At 53.1% G+C, this 23860-nt stretch overlaps 1 protein-coding gene and 2 long non-coding RNA genes across 6 annotated transcripts in view; all 3 read right to left on the bottom strand.

Moving 5' to 3' along the window:
* Nucleotides 1–16579: 16579 nt before the first annotated feature.
* Nucleotides 16580–17382, bottom strand: LOC127916380 (uncharacterized). The gene is made up of 3 exons (XR_008094839.1): nt 17369–17382; nt 17298–17336; nt 16580–17265 (listed from the first exon to the last, which is right to left on the bottom strand). It is a non-coding gene; the product is annotated as an uncharacterized LOC127916380 (long non-coding RNA).
* Nucleotides 17383–18905: 1523 nt separating this feature from the next.
* ttc29 (tetratricopeptide repeat domain 29) overlaps nt 18906–23860 on the bottom strand; it is a 51730-nt gene continuing 46775 nt past the window's right edge. For all 3 annotated transcript variants that reach the window (XM_052498024.1, XM_052498026.1, XM_052498025.1), the window contains 2 exons: nt 19327–19471; nt 18906–19018 (listed from right to left, as the gene is read on the bottom strand). In XM_052498024.1, coding sequence (XP_052353984.1) covers nt 19005–19018; nt 19327–19471 — 159 coding nt within the window. In that variant the 3' untranslated portion in view covers nt 18906–19004. The remainder of the gene's footprint in view (nt 19019–19326; nt 19472–23860) is intronic.
* Nucleotides 19762–21792, bottom strand: LOC127916381 (uncharacterized). 2 transcript variants are annotated; one of them, XR_008094842.1, is made up of 5 exons: nt 21564–21792; nt 21280–21357; nt 21027–21089; nt 20166–20243; nt 19762–19781 (listed from the first exon to the last, which is right to left on the bottom strand). It is a non-coding gene; the product is annotated as an uncharacterized LOC127916381 (long non-coding RNA). The 2 variants fall into 2 exon arrangements; XR_008094841.1 differs by lacking the exon at nt 19762–19781 and adding an exon at nt 20095–20114.

Below are 23860 nucleotides of genomic sequence, written 5' to 3'. Positions count from 1 at the left end.
CCCTGACTATGAGGACACAGAGGTCTACCACTGGTTACTGGCAGGGCCCTATGAGAACACAGAGGTCTACCACTGGTTACTGGCAGGGCCCTATGAGGACACAGAGGTCTACCACTGGTTACTGGCAGGGCCCTATGAGAACACAGAGGTCTACCACTGGTTACTGGCAGGGCCCTATGAGAACACAGAGGTCCACCACTGGTTACTGGCAGGGCCCTATGAGAACACAGAGGTCTACCACTGGTTACTGGCAGGGCCCTATGAGAACACAGAGGTCTACCACTGGTTACTGGCAGGGCCCTATGAGGACACAGAGGTCTACCACTAGTTACTGGCAGGGCCCTGACTATGAGGACACAGAGGTCTACCACTGGTTACTGGCAGGGCCCTATGAGGACACAGAGGTCTACCACTGGTTACTGGCAGGGCCCTATGAGAACACAGAGGTCTACCACTGGTTACTGGCAGGGCCCTATGAGAACACAGAGGTCTACCACTGGTTACTGGCAGGGCCCTGACTATGAGGACACAGAGGTCTACCACTGGTTACTGGCAGGGCCCTATGAGAACACAGAGGTCTACCACTGGTTACTGGCAGGGCCCTATGAGGACACAGAGGTCTACCACTGGTTACTGGCAGGGCCCTATGAGGACACAGAGGTCTACCACTGGTTACTGGCAGGGCCCTATGAGGACACAGAGGTCTACCACTAGTTACTGGCAGGGCCCTGACTATGAGAACACAGAGGTCTACCACTGGTTACTGGCAGGGCCCTATGAGGACACAGAGGTCTACCACTAGTTACTGGCAGGGCCCTGACTATGAGGACACAGAGGTCTACCACTGGTTACTGGCAGGGCCCTATGAGGACACAGAGGTCTACCACTGGTTACTGGCAGGGCCCTATGAGAACACAGAGGTCTACCACTGGTTACTGGCAGGGCCCTATGAGAACACAGAGGTCTACCACTGGTTACTGGCAGGGCCCTATGAGAACACAGAGGTCTACCACTGGTTACTGGCAGGGCCCTATGAGGACACAGAGGTCTACCACTGGTTACTGGCAGGGCCCTATGAGGACACAGAGGTCTACCACTGGTTACTGGCAGGGCCCTATGAGGACACAGAGGTCTACCACTGGTTACTGGCAGGGCCCTATGAGGACACAGAGGTCTACCACTAGTTACTGGCAGGGCCCTGACTATGAGGACACAGAGGTCTACCACTGGTTACTGGCAGGGCCCTATGAGGACACAGAGGTCTACCACTGGTTACTGGCAGGGCCCTATGAGGACACAGAGGTCTACCACTGGTTACTGGCAGGGCCCTGACTATGAGGACACAGAGGTCTACCACTGGTTACTGGCAGGGCCCTATGAGAACACAGAGGTCTACCACTGGTTACTGGCAGGGCCCTATGAGGACACAGAGGTCTACCACTGGTTACTGGCAGGGCCCTATGAGGACACAGAGGTCTACCACTGGTTACTGGCAGGGCCCTGACTATGAGGACACAGAGGTCTACCACTGGTTACTGGCAGGGCCCTATGAGAACACAGAGGTCTACCACTGGTTACTGGCAGGGCCCTATGAGGACACAGAGGTCTACCACTGGTTACTGGCAGGGCCCTATGAGAACACAGAGGTCTACCACTGGTTACTGGCAGGGCCCTATGAGAACACAGAGGTCCACCACTGGTTACTGGCAGGGCCCTATGAGAACACAGAGGTCTACCACTGGTTACTGGCAGGGCCCTATGAGAACACAGAGGTCTACCACTGGTTACTGGCAGGGCCCTATGAGGACACAGAGGTCTACCACTAGTTACTGGCAGGGCCCTGACTATGAGGACACAGAGGTCTACCACTGGTTACTGGCAGGGCCCTATGAGGACACAGAGGTCTACCACTGGTTACTGGCAGGGCCCTATGAGAACACAGAGGTCTACCACTGGTTACTGGCAGGGCCCTATGAGAACACAGAGGTCTACCACTGGTTACTGGCAGGGCCCTGACTATGAGGACACAGAGGTCTACCACTGGTTACTGGCAGGGCCCTATGAGAACACAGAGGTCTACCACTGGTTACTGGCAGGGCCCTATGAGGACACAGAGGTCTACCACTGGTTACTGGCAGGGCCCTATGAGGACACAGAGGTCTACCACTGGTTACTGGCAGGGCCCTATGAGGACACAGAGGTCTACCACTAGTTACTGGCAGGGCCCTGACTATGAGAACACAGAGGTCTACCACTGGTTACTGGCAGGGCCCTATGAGGACACAGAGGTCTACCACTAGTTACTGGCAGGGCCCTGACTATGAGGACACAGAGGTCTACCACTGGTTACTGGCAGGGCCCTATGAGGACACAGAGGTCTACCACTGGTTACTGGCAGGGCCCAGAGGTCTACCACTGGTTACTGAGAACACAGAGGTCTACCACTGGTTACTGGCAGGGCCCTATGAGAACACAGAGGTCTACCACTGGTTACTGGCAGGGCCCTATGAGAACACAGAGGTCTACCACTGGTTACTGGCAGGGCCCTATGAGGACACAGAGGTCTACCACTGGTTACTGGCAGGGCCCTATGAGAACACAGAGGTCTACCACTGGTTACTGGCAGGGCCCTATGAGAACACAGAGGTCCACCACTGGTTACTGGCAGGGCCCTATGAGAACACAGAGGTCTACCACTGGTTACTGGCAGGGCCCTATGAGAACACAGAGGTCTACCACTGGTTACTGGCAGGGCCCTATGAGAACACAGAGGTCTACCACTGGTTACTGGCAGGGCCCTATGAGAACACAGAGGTCCACCACTGGTTACTGGCAGGGCCCTATGAGAACACAGAGGTCTACCACTGGTTACTGGCAGGGCCCTATGAGAACACAGAGGTCTACCACTGGTTACTGGCAGGGCCCTATGAGGACACAGAGGTCTACCACTGGTTACTGGCAGGGCCCTGACTATGAGGACACAGAGGTCTACCACTGGTTACTGGCAGGGCCCTATGAGGACACAGAGGTCTACCACTGGTTACTGGCAGGGCCCTATGAGAACACAGAGGTCTACCACTGGTTACTGGCAGGGCCCTATGAGAACACAGAGGTCTACCACTGGTTACTGGCAGGGCCCTGACTATGAGAACACAGAGGTCTACCACTGGTTACTGGCAGGGCCCTATGAGAACACAGAGGTCTACCACTGGTTACTGGCAGGGCCCTATGAGGACACAGAGGTCTACCACTGGTTACTGGCAGGGCCCTATGAGGACACAGAGGTCTACCACTGGTTACTGGCAGGGCCCTATGAGAACACAGAGGTCTACCACTGGTTACTGGCAGGGCCCTGACTATGAGAACACAGAGGTCTACCACTGGTTACTGGCAGGGCCCTATGAGGACACAGAGGTCTACCACTGGTTACTGGCAGGGCCCTGACTATGAGGACACAGAGGTCTACCACTGGTTACTGGCAGGGCCCTATGAGGACACAGAGGTCTACCACTGGTTACTGGCAGGGCCCTATGAGAACACAGAGGTCTACCACTGGTTACTGGCAGGGCCCTATGAGGACACAGAGGTCTACCACTGGTTACTGGCAGGGCCCTATGAGGACACAGAGGTCTACCACTGGTTACTGGCAGGGCCCTATGAGGACACAGAGGTCTACCACTGGTTACTGGCAGGGCCCTATGAGGACACAGAGGTCTACCACTGGTTACTGGCAGGGCCCTATGAGGACACAGAGGTCTACCACTGGTTACTGGCAGGGCCCTATGAGGACACAGAGGTCTACCACTGGTTACTGGCAGGGCCCTGACTATGAGGACACAGAGGTCTACCACTGGTTACTGGCAGGGCCCTATGAGGACACAGAGGTCTACCACTGGTTACTGGCAGGGCCCTATGAGGACACAGAGGTCTACCACTGGTTACTGGCAGGGCCCTGACTATGAGGACACAGAGGTCTACCACTGGTTACTGGCAGGGCCCTGACTATGAGGACACAGAGGTCTACCACTGGTTACTGGCAGGGCCCTATGAGGACACAGAGGTCTACCACTGGTTACTGGCAGGGGCCTATGAGGACACAGAGGTCTACCACTGGTTACTGGCAGGGCCCTGACTATGAGGACACAGAGGTCTACCACTGGTTACTGGCAGGGCCCTATGAGAACACAGAGGTCTACCACTGGTTACTGGCAGGGCCCTATGAGGACACAGAGGTCTACCACTGGTTACTGGCAGGGCCCTATGAGAACACAGAGGTCTACCACTGGTTACTGGCAGGGCCCTATGAGAACACAGAGGTCCACCACTGGTTACTGGCAGGGCCCTATGAGAACACAGAGGTCTACCACTGGTTACTGGCAGGGCCCTATGAGAACACAGAGGTCTACCACTGGTTACTGGCAGGGCCCTATGAGGACACAGAGGTCTACCACTAGTTACTGGCAGGGCCCTGACTATGAGGACACAGAGGTCTACCACTGGTTACTGGCAGGGCCCTATGAGGACACAGAGGTCTACCACTGGTTACTGGCAGGGCCCTATGAGAACACAGAGGTCTACCACTGGTTACTGGCAGGGCCCTATGAGAACACAGAGGTCTACCACTGGTTACTGGCAGGGCCCTGACTATGAGGACACAGAGGTCTACCACTGGTTACTGGCAGGGCCCTATGAGAACACAGAGGTCTACCACTGGTTACTGGCAGGGCCCTATGAGGACACAGAGGTCTACCACTGGTTACTGGCAGGGCCCTATGAGGACACAGAGGTCTACCACTGGTTACTGGCAGGGCCCCTATGAGGACACAGAGGTCTACCACTAGTTACTGGCAGGGCCCTGACTATGAGAACACAGAGGTCTACCACTGGTTACTGGCAGGGCCCTATGAGGACACAGAGGTCTACCACTAGTTACTGGCAGGGCCCTGACTATGAGGACACAGAGGTCTACCACTGGTTACTGGCAGGGCCCTATGAGGACACAGAGGTCTACCACTGGTTACTGGCAGGGCCCTATGAGAACACAGAGGTCTACCACTGGTTACTGGCAGGGCCCTATGAGAACACAGAGGTCTACCACTGGTTACTGGCAGGGCCCTATGAGAACACAGAGGTCTACCACTGGTTACTGGCAGGGCCCTATGAGGACACAGAGGTCTACCACTGGTTACTGGCAGGGCCCTATGAGGACACAGAGGTCTACCACTGGTTACTGGCAGGGCCCTATGAGGACACAGAGGTCTACCACTGGTTACTGGCAGGGCCCTATGAGGACACAGAGGTCTACCACTGGTTACTGGCAGGGCCCTGACTATGAGGACACAGAGGTCTACCACTGGTTACTGGCAGGGCCCTATGAGGACACAGAGGTCTACCACTGGTTACTGGCAGGGCCCTATGAGAACACAGAGGTCTACCACTGGTTACTGGCAGGGCCCTGGTTACTGAGAACACAGAGGTCTACCACTGGTTACTGGCAGGGCCCTATGAGAACACAGAGGTCTACCACTGGTTACTGGCAGGGCCCTATGAGGACACAGAGGTCTACCACTAGTTACTGGCAGGGCCCTGACTATGAGGACACAGAGGTCTACCACTGGTTACTGGCAGGGCCCTATGAGGACACAGAGGTCTACCACTGGTTACTGGCAGGGCCCTATGAGAACACAGAGGTCTACCACTGGTTACTGGCAGGGCCCTATGAGAACACAGAGGTCTACCACTGGTTACTGGCAGGGCCCTGACTATGAGGACACAGAGGTCTACCACTGGTTACTGGCAGGGCCCTATGAGAACACAGAGGTCTACCACTGGTTACTGGCAGGGCCCTATGAGGACACAGAGGTCTACCACTGGTTACTGGCAGGGCCCTATGAGGACACAGAGGTCTACCACTGGTTACTGGCAGGGCCCTATGAGGACACAGAGGTCTACCACTAGTTACTGGCAGGGCCCTGACTATGAGAACACAGAGGTCTACCACTGGTTACTGGCAGGGCCCTATGAGGACACAGAGGTCTACCACTAGTTACTGGCAGGGCCCTGACTATGAGGACACAGAGGTCTACCACTGGTTACTGGCAGGGCCCTATGAGGACACAGAGGTCTACCACTGGTTACTGGCAGGGCCCTATGAGAACACAGAGGTCTACCACTGGTTACTGGCAGGGCCCTATGAGAACACAGAGGTCTACCACTGGTTACTGGCAGGGCCCTATGAGAACACAGAGGTCTACCACTGGTTACTGGCAGGGCCCTATGAGGACACAGAGGTCTACCACTAGGTTACTGGCAGGGCCCTGACTATGAGGACACAGAGGTCTACCACTGGTTACTGGCAGGGCCCTATGAGGACACAGAGGTCTACCACTGGTTACTGGCAGGGCCCTATGAGAACACAGAGGTCTACCACTGGTTACTGGCAGGGCCCTATGAGAACACAGAGGTCTACCACTGGTTACTGGCAGGGCCCTGACTATGAGGACACAGAGGTCTACCACTGGTTACTGGCAGGGCCCTATGAGAACACAGAGGTCTACCACTGGTTACTGGCAGGGCCCTATGAGGACACAGAGGTCTACCACTGGTTACTGGCAGGGCCCTATGAGGACACAGAGGTCTACCACTGGTTACTGGCAGGGCCCTATGAGGACACAGAGGTCTACCACTGGTTACTGGCAGGGTCCTGACTATGAGAACACAGAGGTCTACCACTGGTTACTGGCAGGGCCCTATGAGAACACAGAGGTCTACCACTGGTTACTGGCAGGGCCCTATGAGAACACAGAGGTCTACCACTGGTTACTGGCAGGGCCCTATGAGAACACAGAGGTCTACCACTGGTTACTGGCAGGGCCCTATGAGAACACAGAGGTCTACCACTGGTTACTGGCAGGGCCCTATGAGAACACAGAGGTCTACCACTGGTTACTGGCAGGGCCCTATGAGAACACAGAGGTCTACCACTGGTTACTGGCAGGGCCCTATGAGAACACAGAGGTCTACCACTGGTTACTGGCAGGGCCCTATGAGAACACAGAGGTCTACCACTGGTTACTGGCAGGGCCCTATGAGGACACAGAGGTCTACCACTGGTTACTGGCAGGGCCCTATGAGAACACAGAGGTCTACCACTGGTTACTGGCAGGGCCCTATGAGAACACAGAGGTCTACCACTGGTTACTGGCAGGGCCCTATGAGGACACAGAGGTCTACCACTGGTTACTGGCAGGGCCCTATGAGGACACAGAGGTCTACCACTGGTTACTGGCAGGGCCCTATGAGAACACAGAGGTCTACCACTGGTTACTGGCAGGGCCCTATGAGAACACAGAGGTCTACCACTGGTTACTGGCAGGGCCCTATGAGGACACAGAGGTCTACCACTGGTTACTGGCAGGGCCCTATGAGGACACAGAGGTCTACCACTGGTTACTGGCAGGGCCCTATGAGAACACAGAGGTCTACCACTGGTTACTGGCAGGGCCCTATGAGAACACAGAGGTCTACCACTGGTTACTGGCAGGGCCCTATGAGGACACAGAGGTCTACCACTGGTTACTGGCAGGGCCCTATGAGGACACAGAGGTCTACCACTGGTTACTGGCAGGGCCCTATGAGAACACAGAGGTCTACCACTGGTTACTGGCAGGGCCCTATGAGAACACAGAGGTCTACCACTGGTTACTGGCAGGGCCCTGACTATGAGAACACAGAGGTCTACCACTGGTTACTGGCAGGGCCCTATGAGAACACAGAGGTCTACCACTGGTTACTGGCAGGGCCCTATGAGAACACAGAGGTCTACCACTGGTTACTGGCAGGGCCCTATGAGGACACAGAGGTCTACCACTGGTTACTGGCAGGGCCCTATGAGAACACAGAGGTCTACCACTGGTTACTGGCAGGGCCCTATGAGAACACAGAGGTCTACCACTGGTTACTGGCAGGGCCCTATGAGAACACAGAGGTCTACCACTGGTTACTGGCAGGGCCCTATGAGAACACAGAGGTCTACCACTGGTTACTGGCAGGGCCCTATGAGGACACAGAGGTCTACCACTGGTTACTGGCAGGGCCCTATGAGAACACAGAGGTCTACCACTGGTTACTGGCAGGGCCCTATGAGGACACAGAGGTCTACCACTGGTTACTGGCAGGGCCCTATGAGAACACAGAGGTCTACCACTGGTTACTGGCAGGGCCCTATGAGAACACAGAGGTCTACCACTGGTTACTGGCAGGGCCCTATGAGGACACAGAGGTCTACCACTGGTTACTGGCAGGGCCCTGACTATGAGGACACAGAGGTCTACCACTGGTTACTGGCAGGGCCCTATGAGGACACAGAGGTCTACCACTGGTTACTGGCAGGGCCCTATGAGAACACAGAGGTCTACCACTGGTTACTGGCAGGGCCCTATGAGAACACAGAGGTCTACCACTGGTTACTGGCAGGGCCCTGACTATGAGGACACAGAGGTCTACCACTGGTTACTGGCAGGGCCCTATGAGAACACAGAGGTCTACCACTGGTTACTGGCAGGGCCCTATGAGGACACAGAGGTCTACCACTGGTTACTGGCAGGGCCCTATGAGGACACAGAGGTCTACCACTGGTTACTGGCAGGGCCCTATGAGGACACAGAGGTCTACCACTGGTTACTGGCAGGGCCCTGACTATGAGGACACAGAGGTCTACCACTGGTTACTGGCAGGGCCCTGACTATGAGGACACAGAGGTCTACCACTGGTTACTGGCAGGGCCCTGACTATGAGGACACAGAGGTCTACCACTGGTTACTGGCAGGGCCCTATGAGGACACAGAGGTCTACCACTGGTTACTGGCAGGGCCCTATGAGAACACAGAGGTCTACCACTGGTTACTGGCAGGGCCCTATGAGGACACAGAGGTCTACCACTGGTTACTGGCAGGGCCCTATGAGAACACAGAGGTCTACCACTGGTTACTGGCAGGGCCCTATGAGGACACAGAGGTCTACCACTAGTTACTGGCAGGGCCCTGACTATGAGGACACAGAGGTCTACCACTGGTTACTGGCAGGGCCCTATGAGGACACAGAGGTCTACCACTGGTTACTGGCAGGGCCCTATGAGAACACAGAGGTCTACCACTGGTTACTGGCAGGGCCCTATGAGAACACAGAGGTCTACCACTGGTTACTGGCAGGGCCCTGACTATGAGGACACAGAGGTCTACCACTGGTTACTGGCAGGGCCCTATGAGAACACAGAGGTCTACCACTGGTTACTGGCAGGGCCCTATGAGGACACAGAGGTCTACCACTGGTTACTGGCAGGGCCCTATGAGGACACAGAGGTCTACCACTGGTTACTGGCAGGGCCCTATGAGGACACAGAGGTCTACCACTGGTTACTGGCAGGGTCCTGACTATGAGAACACAGAGGTCTACCACTGGTTACTGGCAGGGCCCTATGAGAACACAGAGGTCTACCACTGGTTACTGGCAGGGCCCTATGAGAACACAGAGGTCTACCACTGGTTACTGGCAGGGCCCTATGAGAACACAGAGGTCTACCACTGGTTACTGGCAGGGCCCTATGAGAACACAGAGGTCTACCACTGGTTACTGGCAGGGCCCTATGAGAACACAGAGGTCTACCACTGGTTACTGGCAGGGCCCTATGAGAACACAGAGGTCTACCACTGGTTACTGGCAGGGCCCTATGAGAACACAGAGGTCTACCACTGGTTACTGGCAGGGCCCTATGAGAACACAGAGGTCTACCACTGGTTACTGGCAGGGCCCTATGAGGACACAGAGGTCTACCACTGGTTACTGGCAGGGCCCTATGAGAACACAGAGGTCTACCACTGGTTACTGGCAGGGCCCTATGAGAACACAGAGGTCTACCACTGGTTACTGGCAGGGCCCTATGAGGACACAGAGGTCTACCACTGGTTACTGGCAGGGCCCTATGAGGACACAGAGGTCTACCACTGGTTACTGGCAGGGCCCTATGAGAACACAGAGGTCTACCACTGGTTACTGGCAGGGCCCTATGAGAACACAGAGGTCTACCACTGGTTACTGGCAGGGCCCTATGAGGACACAGAGGTCTACCACTGGTTACTGGCAGGGCCCTATGAGGACACAGAGGTCTACCACTGGTTACTGGCAGGGCCCTATGAGAACACAGAGGTCTACCACTGGTTACTGGCAGGGCCCTATGAGAACACAGAGGTCTACCACTGGTTACTGGCAGGGCCCTATGAGGACACAGAGGTCTACCACTGGTTACTGGCAGGGCCCTATGAGGACACAGAGGTCTACCACTGGTTACTGGCAGGGCCCTATGAGAACACAGAGGTCTACCACTGGTTACTGGCAGGGCCCTATGAGAACACAGAGGTCTACCACTGGTTACTGGCAGGGCCCTATGAGAACACAGAGGTCTACCACTGGTTACTGGCAGGGCCCTATGAGAACACAGAGGTCTACCACTGGTTACTGGCAGGGCCCTATGAGAACACAGAGGTCTACCACTGGTTACTGGCAGGGCCCTATGAGAACACAGAGGTCTACCACTGGTTACTGGCAGGGCCCTATGAGAACACAGAGGTCTACCACTGGTTACTGGCAGGGCCCTATGAGAACACAGAGGTCTACCACTGGTTACTGGCAGGGCCCTATGAGAACACAGAGGTCTACCACTGGTTACTGGCAGGGCCCTATGAGAACACAGAGGTCTACCACTGGTTACTGGCAGGGCCCTATGAGAACACAGAGGTCTACCACTGGTTACTGGCAGGGCCCTATGAGAACACAGAGGTCTACCACTGGTTACTGGCAGGGCCCTATGAGGACACAGAGGTCTACCACTGGTTACTGGCAGGGCCCTATGAGAACACAGAGGTCTACCACTGGTTACTGGCAGGGCCCTATGAGAACACAGAGGTCTACCACTGGTTACTGGCAGGGCCCTATGAGGACACAGAGGTCTACCACTGGTTACTGGCAGGGCCCTATGAGGACACAGAGGTCTACCACTGGTTACTGGCAGGGCCCTATGAGAACACAGAGGTCTACCACTGGTTACTGGCAGGGCCCTATGAGAACACAGAGGTCTACCACTGGTTACTGGCAGGGCCCTATGAGGACACAGAGGTCTACCACTGGTTACTGGCAGGGCCCTATGAGGACACAGAGGTCTACCACTGGTTACTGGCAGGGCCCTATGAGAACACAGAGGTCTACCACTGGTTACTGGCAGGGCCCTATGAGAACACAGAGGTCTACCACTGGTTACTGGCAGGGCCCTATGAGGACACAGAGGTCTACCACTGGTTACTGGCAGGGCCCTATGAGGACACAGAGGTCTACCACTGGTTACTGGCAGGGCCCTATGAGAACACAGAGGTCTACCACTGGTTACTGGCAGGGCCCTATGAGAACACAGAGGTCTACCACTGGTTACTGGCAGGGCCCTATGAGGACACAGAGGTCTACCACTGGTTACTGGCAGGGCCCTATGAGAACACAGAGGTCTACCACTGGTTACTGGCAGGGCCCTATGAGAACACAGAGGTCTACCACTGGTTACTGGCAGGGCCCTATGAGAACACAGAGGTCTACCACTGGTTACTGGCAGGGCCCTATGAGAACACAGAGGTCCACCACTGGTTACTGGTAGGGCCCTATGAGGACACAGAGGTCTACCACTGGTTACTGGCAGGGCCCTATGAGAACACAGAGGTCTACCACTGGTTACTGGCAGGGCCCTATGAGAACACAGAGGTCTACCACTGGTTACTGGCAGGGCCCTATGAGGACACAGAGGTCTACCACTGGTTACTGGCAGGGCCCTATGAGGACACAGAGGTCTACCACTGGTTACTGGCAGGGCCCTATGAGGACACAGAGGTCTACCACTGGTTACTGGCAGGGCCCTATGAGAACACAGAGGTCTACCACTGGTTACTGGCAGGGCCCTATGAGGACACAGAGGTCTACCACTGGTTACTGGCAGGGCCCTGACTATGAGAACACAGAGGTCTACCACTGGTTACTGGCAGGGCCCTGACTATGAGAACACAGAGGTCTACCACTGGTTACTGGCAGGGCCCTATGAGGACACAGAGGTCTACCACTGGTTACTGGCAGGGCCCTGACTATGAGAACACAGAGGTCTACCACTGGTTACTGGCAGGGCCCTGACTATGAGAACACAGAGGTCTACCACTGGTTACTGGCAGGGCCCTATGAGAACACAGAGGTCTACCACTGGTTACTGGCAGGGCCCTATGAGAACACAGAGGTCTACCACTGGTTACTGGCAGGGCCCTATGAGAACACAGAGGTCTACCACTGGTTACTGGCAGGGCCCTGACTATGAGAACACAGAGGTCTACCACTGGTTACTGGCAGGGCCCTATGAGAACACAGAGGTCTACCACTGGTTACTGGCAGGGCCCTATGAGAACACAGAGGTCTACCACTGGTTACTGGCAGGGCCCTGACTATGAGAACACAGAGGTCTACCACTGGTTACTGGCAGGGCCCTATGAGAACACAGAGGTCTACCACTGGTTACTGGCAGGGCCCTATGAGAACACAGAGGTCTACCACTGGTTACTGGCAGGGCCCTGACTATGAGAACACAGAGGTCTACCACTGGTTACTGGCAGGGCCCTGACTATGAGAACACAGAGGTCTACCACTGGTTACTGGCAGGGTCCTGACTATGAGAACACAGAGGTCTACCACTGGTTACTGGCAGGGCCCTGACTATGAGAACACAGAGGTCTACCACTGGTTACTGGCAGGGCCCTATGAGAACACAGAGGTCTACCACTGGTTACTGGCAGGGCCCTATGAGGACACAGAGGTCTACCACTGGTTACTGGCAGGGCCCTGACTATGAGAACACAGAGGTCTACCACTGGTTACTGGCAGGGCCCTGACTATGAGAACACAGAGGTCTACCACTGGTTACTGGCAGGGCCCTATGAGGACACAGAGGTCTACCACTGGTTACTGGCAGGGCCCTGACTATGAGAACACAGAGGTCTACCACTGGTTACTGGCAGGGCCCTATGAGGACACAGAGGTCTACCACTGGTTACTGGCAGGGCCCTATGAGGACACAGAGGTCTACCACTGGTTACTGGCAGGGCCCTGACTATGAGAACACAGAGGTCTACCACTGGTTACTGGCAGGGCCCTATGAGGACACAGAGGTCTACCACTGGTTACTGGCAGGGCCCTATGAGAACACAGAGGTCTACCACTGGTTACTGGCAGGGCCCTATGAGGACACAGAGGTCTACCACTGGTTACTGGCAGGGCCCTGACTATGAGAACACAGAGGTCTACCACTGGTTACTGGCAGGGCCCTGACTATGAGAACACAGAGGTCTACCACTGGTTACTGGCAGGGCCCTGACTATGAGAACACAGAGGTCCGGACCTCTGTAATTTTTGCAAATACGTTTTTTAAATACAAACATTTCAAAACATCTGTTCCCCATGAAGCTACACCATATATAGATGGGTTAGTTGACAACGTCGGCCTCAGAAGTCCTGAGTTGCGATTCGGAAGGAGATCCCATGTGGGGAATCGCAGGTGGCTTGTTTCAGCTCGTTTTATTTTGTTCTTGATACCATGTCTTGGTTTGAGGTGTTTTGACTGAAGTAACGTCTATGATACAATTCACTAGATAGCTAACCAACAACTAATCCACTGAGGGGAGTTGAAGGATGGGACTGGATGGTCTTCAGAGATAGATGGGGGGGGTTGAGGGGAGCTGAAGGACTGGATGGTGTTCAGAGATAGATGGGAGGGGTTGAGGGGAGCTGAAGGACTGGACTGGTGTTCAGAGATAGATGGGAGGGGTTGAGGGAGCTGAAGCTGAAGGACTGGATGGTGTTCAGAGATTGGGAGGGTTGAGGGGAGCTGAAGGATGGGACTGGATGGTGTTCAGAGATGGGAGGGTTGAGGGGAGCTGAAGGATGGGACTGGATGGTGTTCAGAGATAGATGGGAGGGGTTGAGGGAGCTGAAGGACTGGATGGTGTTCAGAGATAGATGGGAGGGGTTGAGGGGAGCTGAAGGACTGGATGGTGTTCAGAGATAGATGGGAGGGGTTGAGGGTAGCTGAAGGATGGGACTGATGGTGTTCAGGATAGATGGGAGGGGTTGAGGGAGCTGGGACTGGATGGTGCTCAGAGATAGATGGGAGGGGTTGGGGGGTGCTCAGCTGAAGGAAGGGACTGGATGGTGGTCAGAGATAGATGGGAGGGGTTGAGGGGAGCTGAAGGAAGGGACTGGATGGTGGTCAGAGATAGATGGGAGGGGTTGAGGGGAGCTGAAGGAAGGGACTGGATGGTGGTCAGAGATAGATGGGAGGGGTTGAGGGGAGCTGAAGGAAGGGACTGGATGGTGGTCAGAGATAGATGGGAGGGGTTGAGGGGAGCTGAAGGACTGGATGGTGGTCAGAGATAGATGGGAGGGGTTGAGGGGAGCTGAAGGAATGGATGGTGTTCAGAGATAGATGGGACCAACAACTGTAACAATGTATTTGAGAGACAAATGTTCATTGTGCAAATGTACTAATGAGTTCAATAAACATTGGAGACAAAACATTAATTACATGTTATCAACAATCTAAGCCAACCCCATCTGTTTTCATTTAAAAAAATGTAACTAGGCAAGTCAGTTAAGAACAAATTATTATTTACAATGACAGCCTTGTTCAGGGGCAGAACAACAGATTTTTACTTTGTCAGCTCAGGGATTTGATCCAGCAACCTTTCGGTTACTGGCCCAACACTCTAACCACTTGGCTACCCCATAGTTGTACAGTCAGTTTTGATGCTAAACAACCAACCCGTCAATAGAGGACTCTTATTTTGAAAAATAAAAAAAATCCGCGGCTGTGTGGCTAGCATGTTATCCTGCTGCTGGGAGAACGGAAATCGGATCGGTAACGTGTTCGTCACTAGTTACTACAGCCACAACGTCATAAACCCCGCCTATTTCTACCGTTTATCTTCTTAAAATCTGATTTGAACCCCTAACTTCAACCATAACATTAACCACACTACTAACCTTATGCCTAACCTTAAATTAAGAACAACAATTTTTGTTTTATGTATTTTGACGATAGAGTCAATTTTGACTTTGTGGCTGCGTTAACTAGTGCAAACACCGTAAGTCTCGTTTACTTCCTGACACGTGATCAAGTCGTTTGCGTAAACACCGTAGTAAACGTGTACTACTTTCCATCTGCGTTGAACGGCTGTCCACAACAGTGTAATAAAAACGCAGCTCAAATCTCCTTTTCAAAGTTATTATTTAAATAACAGTCAACTCCGTACAACAGACCTATCACTCGTTTGATTCCGATGTTAGTATCCTTGATTAGCTATTTGAAAGGAGAATGGTTCATCTATTATGGGTATTACGCTTTTACAGTCCCAATATGCAGTTTACAGTCATTTACTGTACCTCTATTATAGGAATATCTGAGGTATGACAGGAACTGAGCATGTCCGCCCGTAGATTTAAATGTAATCTACTCACTCTCGCATACTACCACCTCTCCTAACTGGAGTAAACTAATGGACAACAACTCTTAGGCTTCCACTTCCAGCTTCTACTATATACATTATACAGACACAATCTATTTTACAATAGGTATATTTAGTTTGTTTTTGGTCCCACCCAGCTCTACTCAACCCCTCCCATCTATCTCTTAACATCATCCAGTCCCAGCCTTCAGCTCCCCTCAACCACTCCATCTATCTCTGACCACCATCCAGTCCCATCCTTCAGCTCCATTCAACCCCTCCCATCTATCTCTGAACACCATCCAGTCCTTCAGCTCCCCTCAACCCCTCCCATCTATCTCTGACCACCATCCAGTCCCATCCTTCAGCTCTCCTCAACCCCTCCCATCTATCTCTGAACACCATCCAGTCCTTCAGCTCCCCTCAACCCCTCCCATCTATCTCTGACCACCATCCAGTCCCATCCTTCAGCTCTCCTCAACCCCTCCATCTATCTCTGAACACCATCCAGTCCTTCAGCTCCCCTCAACCCCTCCCATCTATCTCTGAACACCATCCAGTCCCATCCTTCAGCTACCCTCAACCCCTCCATCTATCTCTGAACACCATCCAGTCCTTCAGCTCCCCTCAACCCCTCCCATCTATCTCTGAACACCATCCAGTCCCATCCTTCAGCTCTCCTCAACCCCTCCCATCTATCTCCGACCATCATCCAGTCCCATCCTTCAGCTCCCCTCAACCCCTCCCATCTATCTCTGACCACCATCCAGTCCTTCAGCTCCCCTCAACCCCTCCCATCTATCTCTGACCACCATCCAGTCCCATCCTTCAGCTCCCCTCAACCCCTCCCATCTATCTCTGACCACCATCCAGTCCCATCCTTCAGCTCTCCTCAACCCCTCCCATCTCAGTCAGTTAAAAACAAATCCTTATTTTCAATGATGGCCTGGGAACAACTGCCTGTTCAGGGACAGATTTTTTACCTTGTCCCACTCAGGGATTTGATCTTGTAACCTTCCGGTTACTAGTCCTACACTCTAACCACTAGGATACCTGCCTCCTCTATACTCTAACCACTAGGCTACCTGCCTCCTCTACACTCTAACCACTAGGGTACCTGCCTCCTCTACACTCTAACCACTAGGCTACCTGCCACCGCTACACTCTAACCACTAGGCTACCTACCTCCTCTACACTCTAACCACTAGGCTACCTGCCGCCTCTACACTCTAACCACTAGTATACCTGCCTCCTCTACACTCTAACCACTAGGCTACCTGCCTCCTCTACACTCTAACCACTAGGCTACCTGCCACCGCTACACTCTAACCACTAGGCTACCCGCCACCTCTACACTCTAACCACTAGGCTACCTGCCTCCTCTACACTCTAACCACTAGGCTACCTACCTCCTCTACACTCTAACCACTAGGCTACCTACCTCCTCTACACTCTAACCACTAGGCTACCTACCTCCTCTACACTCTAACCACTAGGCTACCTACCTCCTCTACACTCTAACCACTAGGCTACCTACCTCCTCTACACTCTAACCACTAGGCTACCTACCTCCTCTACACTCTAACCACTAGGCTACCTACCTCCTCTACACTCTAACCACTAGGCTACCTACCTCCTCTACACTCTAACCACTAGGCTACCTGCCGCCTCTACACTCTAACCACTAGTATACCTGCCTCCTCTACACTCTAACCACTAGGCTACCTACCTCCTCTACACTCTAACCACTAGGCTACCTGCCGCCTCTACACTCTAACCACTAGTATACCCGCCACCTCTACACTCTAACCACTAGGCTACCTGCCTCCTCTACACTCTAACCACTAGGCTACCTGCCACCTCTACACTCTAACCACTAGACTACCTGCCTCCTCTACACTCTAACCACTAGGCTACCTGCCTCCTCTACACTCTAACCACTAGGCTACCTACCTCCTCTACACTCTAACCACTAGGCTACCTGCCTCCTCTACACTCTAACCACTAGGCTACCTACCGCCTCTACACTCTAACCACTAGGCTACCTACCTCCTCTACACTCTAACCACTAGGCTACCTACCGCCTCTACACTCTAACCACTAGGCTACCTACCACCTCTACACTCTAACCACTAGGCTACCTGCCGCCCCTACACTCTAACCACTAGGCTACCCTACCGCCCCTACACTCTAACCACTAGGCTACCCTACCGCCCCTACACTCTAACCACTAGGCTACCATACCGCCTCTACACTCTAACCACTAGGCTACCATACCCCCTCTACACTCTAACCACTAGGCTACCTGCCTCCTCTACACTCTAACCACTAGGCTACCCTACCACCTCTACACTCTAACCACTAGGCTACCATACCACCTCTACACTCTAACCATTAGGCTACCTGCCTCCTCTACACTGTAACCACTAGGCTACCTGCCTCCTCTACACTCTAACCACTAGGCTACCTGCCTCCTCTACACTCTAACCACTAGGCTACCTGCCTCCTCTACACTCTAACCACTAGGCTACCTGCCTCCTCTACACTCTAACCACTAGGCTACCCGCCTCCTCTACACTCTAACCACTAGGCTACCTGCCTCCTCTACACTCTAACCACTAGGCTACCTACCGCCCCTACACTCTAACCACTAGGCTACCCTGCCACCTCTACACTCTAACCACTAGGCTACCTGCCTCCTCTACACTCTAACCACTAGGCTACCTGCCTCCTCTACACTCTAACCACTAGGCTACCCTACCCCCTCTACACTCTAACCACTAGGCTACCTACCGCCCCTACACTCTAACCACTAGGCTACCCTACCGCCCCTCCACTCTAACCACTAGGCTACCTGCCGCCTCTACACTCTAACCACTAGGCTACCTGCCTCCTCTACACTCTAACCACTAGGCTACCTGCCTCCTCTACACTCTAACCACTAGGCTACCTGCCTCCTCTACACTCTAACCACTAGGCTACCTACCGCCTCTACACTCTAACCACTAGGCTACCCTACCCCCTCTACACTCTAACCACTAGGCTACCTACCGCCCCTACACTCTAACCACTAGGCTACCCTACCGCCCCTCCACTCTAACCACTAGGCTACCTGCCGCCTCTACACTCTAACCACTAGGCTACCTGCCTCCTCTACACTCTAACCACTAGGCTACCTGCCACCCCATCTCCGAATACCATCCAGTTTTGATTTCTAATTTCCATATTTTTTCTCTCAAATGTGCTGTGATGTTTCACAAAAGTTCTGGACCTTTCTATTCTCATAGTTTCTACAGATTGTAAAACGAAAGATAAAACACCTTCGCTATGAAGAGAGTTTGATTTTTATTTATTTATTGTTGATAAGAGCATGCACTTCATCTTCTCCTCTGGTCCTCCTCTTCCTCCTCCTCTTCCTCCTCCTCTTCCTCCTCATATCTTTCCCTCTGTTGGAAACAACAGGGTCACGTTCATTTGGGAGCAAAACAGTAGAAAACGTTTTGAAATGTAGAACATGCTACTAGCCTATTTAAACTACTATCTCCAGTGACAACAGGGATTAAAACGTTCTATTCTGAAGACCTCCACTACATGCCGTTTCCTTAAATGGCACCGACACAGATGATACATGGAAAGCGAGTGACGTCACCGATTGAAACGCTATTTAGCGCGCACCGCTAACTAAGCTAGACGTTTCACATCCGTTACACTATTTCAAAAGGCAAGACAATACCCCTCCCGTAACCAGACTCACCTGCTGACCCTGTTGTATCAGTAAATACGTTCTGCCTGCTCTCCTTCCAGCCTGTCAGGAGTAGCAGGTCACTGTGTGACGCCGTCTCAATGGAACGACTGTACTTCCTGATCATACTGTAGGCACGGGCACTACCCACAAACACCTGACAATCACAATCGGGGAAAAAAAAGAAAAAAAACGTTTTTTTTTTTTAAATAAATTCCTTTTATTTTACGTCAGCAGTTTTCAGAAACTGTTTTTACAGATACCCAGCCAAAAACAAAACACCCCAAAAGAGACAGCAATGCAGAGGTTGGCAGAAGGACAGCGGCTAGGAACAACTCCCTAGAAGGAAGGGACCTAGGAAGGAACCTAGAGGAGGAACCTACAGGAGGAACCTAGAGGAGGAGCCTAGGAAGGAAACTAGGAAGGAACCTAGAGGAGGAACCTAGAGGAGGAACCTAGGAAGGAACCTAGGAAGGAACCTAGAGGAGGAACCTAGAGGAGGAACCTAGAGGAGGAACCTAGAGGAGGAACCTAGAGGAGGAACCTAGAGGAGGAACCTAGAGGAGGAACCTAGAGGAGGAACCTAGAGGAGGAACCTAGGAAGGAACCTAGAGGAGGAACCTAGAGGAGGAACCTAGAGGAGGAACCTAGAGGAGGAACCTAGAGGAGGAACCTAGGAAGGAAACTAGGAAGGAACCTAGAGGAGGAACCTAGAGGAGGAACCTAGAGGAGGAACCTAGAGGAGGAACCTAGAGGAGGAACCTAGAGGAGGAACCTAGAGGAGGAACCTAGGAAGGAACCTAGGAAGGAACCTAGAGGAGGAACCTAGAGGAGGAACCTAGAGGAGGAACCTAGAGGAGGAACCTAGAGGAGGAACCTAGAGGAGGAGCCTAGAGGAGGAACCTAGAGGAGGAACCTAGAGGAGGAACCTAGAGGAGGAACCTAGAGGAGGAACCTAGAGGAGGAACCTAGAGGAGGAACCTAGAGGAGGAACCTAGAGGAGGAACCTAGGAAGGAACCTAGAGGAGGAACCTAGGAAGGAACCTAGGAAGGAACCTAGAGGAGGAACCTAGAGGAGGAACCTAGAGGAGGAACCTAGAGGAGGAACCTAGAGGAGGAACCTAGAGGAGGAACCTAGAGGAGGAACCTAGGAAGGAACCTAGAGGGGGAACCTAGAGGAGGAACCTAGAGGAGGAACCTAGGAAGAAACCTAGAGGAGGAACCTAGGAAGGAACCTAGAGGAGGAACCTAGGAAGGAACCTAGGAAGGAACCTAGAGGAGGAACCTAGGAAGGAACCTAGGAAGGAACCTAGGAAGGAACCTAGGAAGGAACCTAGAGGAGGAACCTAGGAAGGAACCTAGGAAGGAACCTAGAGGAGGAACCTAGAGGAGGAACCTAGAGGAGGAACCTAGAGGAGGAACCTAGGAAGGAACCTAGAGGAGGAACCTAGAGGAGGAACCTAGGAAGGAAACTAGGAAGGAAACTAGAGGAGGAACCTAGAGGAGGAACCTAGAGGAGGAGCCTAGAGGAGGAACCTAGAGGAGGAGCCTAGAGGAGGAACCTAGAGGAGGAACCTAGGAAGGAACCTAGAGGAGGAACCTAGGAAGGAACCTAGAGGAGGAACCTAGGAAGGAACCTAGAGGAGGAACCTAGGAAGGAACCTAGGGAGGAACCTAGGAAGGAACCTAGAGGAGGAACCTAGAGGAGGAACCTAGGAAGGAACCTAGGAAGGAACCTAGAGGAGGAACCTAGAGGAGGAACCTAGAGGAGGAACCTAGAGGAGGAGCCTAGGGAGGAACCTAGGAAGGAACCTAGAGGAGGAACCTAGAGGAGGAACCTAGGAAGGAAACTAGGAAGGAACCTAGAGGAGGAACCTAGGAAGGAACCTAGAGGAGGAACCTAGAGGAGGAACCTAGAGGAGGAACCTAGAGGAGGAACCTAGAGGAGGAACCTAGAGGAGGAACCTAGAGGAGGAACCTAGAGGAGGAGCCTAGAGGAGGAACCTAGAGGAGGAACCTAGAGGAGGAACCTAGAGGAGGAACCTAGAGGAGGAACCTAGAGGAGGAACCTAGAGGAGGAACCTAGGAAGGAACCTAGAGGAGGAACCTAGAGGAGGAACCTAGAGGAGGAACCTAGAGGAGGAACCTAGAGGAGGAACCTAGAGGAGGAACCTAGAGGAGGAACCTAGAGGAGGAACCTAGAGGAGGAACCTAGAGGAGGAACCTAGGAAGGAACCTAGAGGAGGAACCTAGGAAGGAACCTAGGAAGGAACCTAGAGGAGGAACCTAGAGGAGGAACCTAGAGGAGGAACCTAGAGGAGGAACCTAGAGGAGGAACCTAGGAAGGAACCTAGAGGAGGAACCTAGAGGAGGAACCTAGAGGAGGAACCTAGGAAGGAACCTAGAGGAGGAACCTAGGAAGGAACCTAGAGGAGGAACCTAGAGGAGGAACCTAGAGGAGGAACCTAGGAAGGAACCTAGAGGAGGAACCTAAAGGAGGAACCTAGGAAGGAACCTAGAGGAGGAACCTAGGAAGGAACCTAGAGGAGGAACCTAGAGGAGGAACCAGGCCCAGACGGGATCGCCTTTACATGCCAAGTACATTTCCATGTAACCATGGTGACGACAATACATAGAATATACAAGACAGAAGAATCTATCTGCCCTGGTCACATAGGCTGTGTCCCCTATCAGCCCTGGTCACATAGGCTGTGTCCCCTATCTGCCCTGGTCACATAGGCTGTGTCCCCTATCTGCCCTGGTCACACAGGCTGTGTCCCCTATCAGCCCTGGTCACACAGGCTGTGTCCCCTATCAGCCCTGGTCACACAGGCTGTGTCCCCTATCAGCCCTGGTCACACAGGCTGTGTCCCCTATCAGCCCTGGTCACACAGGTTGTGTCCCCTATCAGCCCTGGTCACACAGGTTGTGTCCCCTATCAGCCCTGATCACACAGGCTGTGTCCCCTATCAGCCCTGGTCACACAGGCTGTGTCCCCTATCAGCCCTGGTCACACAGGCTGTGTCCCCTATCAGCCCTGGTCACACAGGCTGTGTCCCCTATCAGCCCTGGTCACACAGGTTGTGTCCACTATCAGCCCTGGTCACATAGGCTGTGTCCCCTATCAGCCCTGGTCACACAGGTTGTGTCCACTATCAGCCCTGGTCACATAGGCTGTGTCCCCTATCAGCCCTGGTCACACAGGTTGTGTCCCCTATCAGCCCTGGTCACATAGGCTGTGTCCCCTATCAGCCCTGGTCACATAGGCTGTGTCCCCTATCAGCCCTGGTCACACAGGTTGTGTCCCCTATCTGCCCTGGTCACATAGGCTGTGTCCCCTATCAGCCCTGGTCACATAGGTTGTGTCCCCTATCAGCCCTGGTCACATAGGCTGTGTCCCCTATCAGCCCTGGTCACACAGGCTGTGTCCCCTATCAGCCCTGGTCACACAGGCTGTGTCCCCTATCAGCCCTGGTCACACAGGCTGTGTCCCCTATCAGCCCTGGTCACACAGGTTGTGTCCCCTATCAGCCCTGGTCACACAGGCTGTGTCCCCTATCAGCCCTGGTCACACAGGCTGTGTCCCCTATCAGCCCTGGTCACACAGGCTGTGTCCCCTATCAGCCCTGGTCACACAGGCTGTTTCCCCTATCAGCCCTGGTCACACAGGCTGTTTCCACTATATAAGAAGGATCATGGGTCTATCTATAAACTAGTGTGCATTTGGGACCCATCCATAATGTATATGGATCTATCTATAAACTAGTGTGCATTTGGGACCCATCCATAATGTATATGGGTCTATCTATAAACTAGTGTGCATTTGGGACCCATCCATAATGTATATGGATCTATCTATAAACTAGTGTGCCATTTGGGACCCATCCATAATGTATATGGATCTATCTATAAACTAGTGTGCATTTGGGACCCATCCATAATGTATATGGGTCTATCTATAAACTAGGGTGCCAGTGTGGGACCCATCCATAATGTATATGGGTCTATCTATAAACTAGGGTGCCAGTGTGGGACCCATCCATAATGTATATGGGTCTATCTATAAACTAGGGTGCCAGTGTGGGACCCATCCATAATGTATATGGGTCTATCTATAAACTAGGGTGCTAGTTTGGGACCCATCCATAATGTATATGGGTCTATCTATAAACTAGGGTGCCAGTGTGGGACCCATCCATAATGTATATGGGTCTATCTATAAACTAGGGTGCCAGTGTGGGACCCATCCATAATGAATATGGGTCTATCTATAAACTAGGGTGCCAGTGTGGGTGTCCTACGCTGGACAACTTGTTACAGCTGTTGATAAGTCCCCTTCAGAATGTCTTCATACCCATTGACTTATTCCACATTTTGTTGTGTTACAACCTGAATTCAAAATGGATTAAATTGTTTCGCTGACACCAATCCACACATAACACTCCATAATGACATCACCACACTCCATAATGACATCACAACACTCCATAATGACATCACCACACTCCATAATGACATCACAACACTCCATGATGACAAAGTGAAA

The sequence above is a fragment of the Oncorhynchus keta genome, chromosome 35, assembly GCF_023373465.1.
Source record: "Oncorhynchus keta strain PuntledgeMale-10-30-2019 chromosome 35, Oket_V2, whole genome shotgun sequence".
NCBI classification, from domain to species: Eukaryota; Metazoa; Chordata; class Actinopteri; order Salmoniformes; family Salmonidae; genus Oncorhynchus; species Oncorhynchus keta.
The sequence above is the reverse complement of the archived record's forward strand: the minus strand, read 5'-3'. Positions and strand labels throughout refer to the sequence as shown.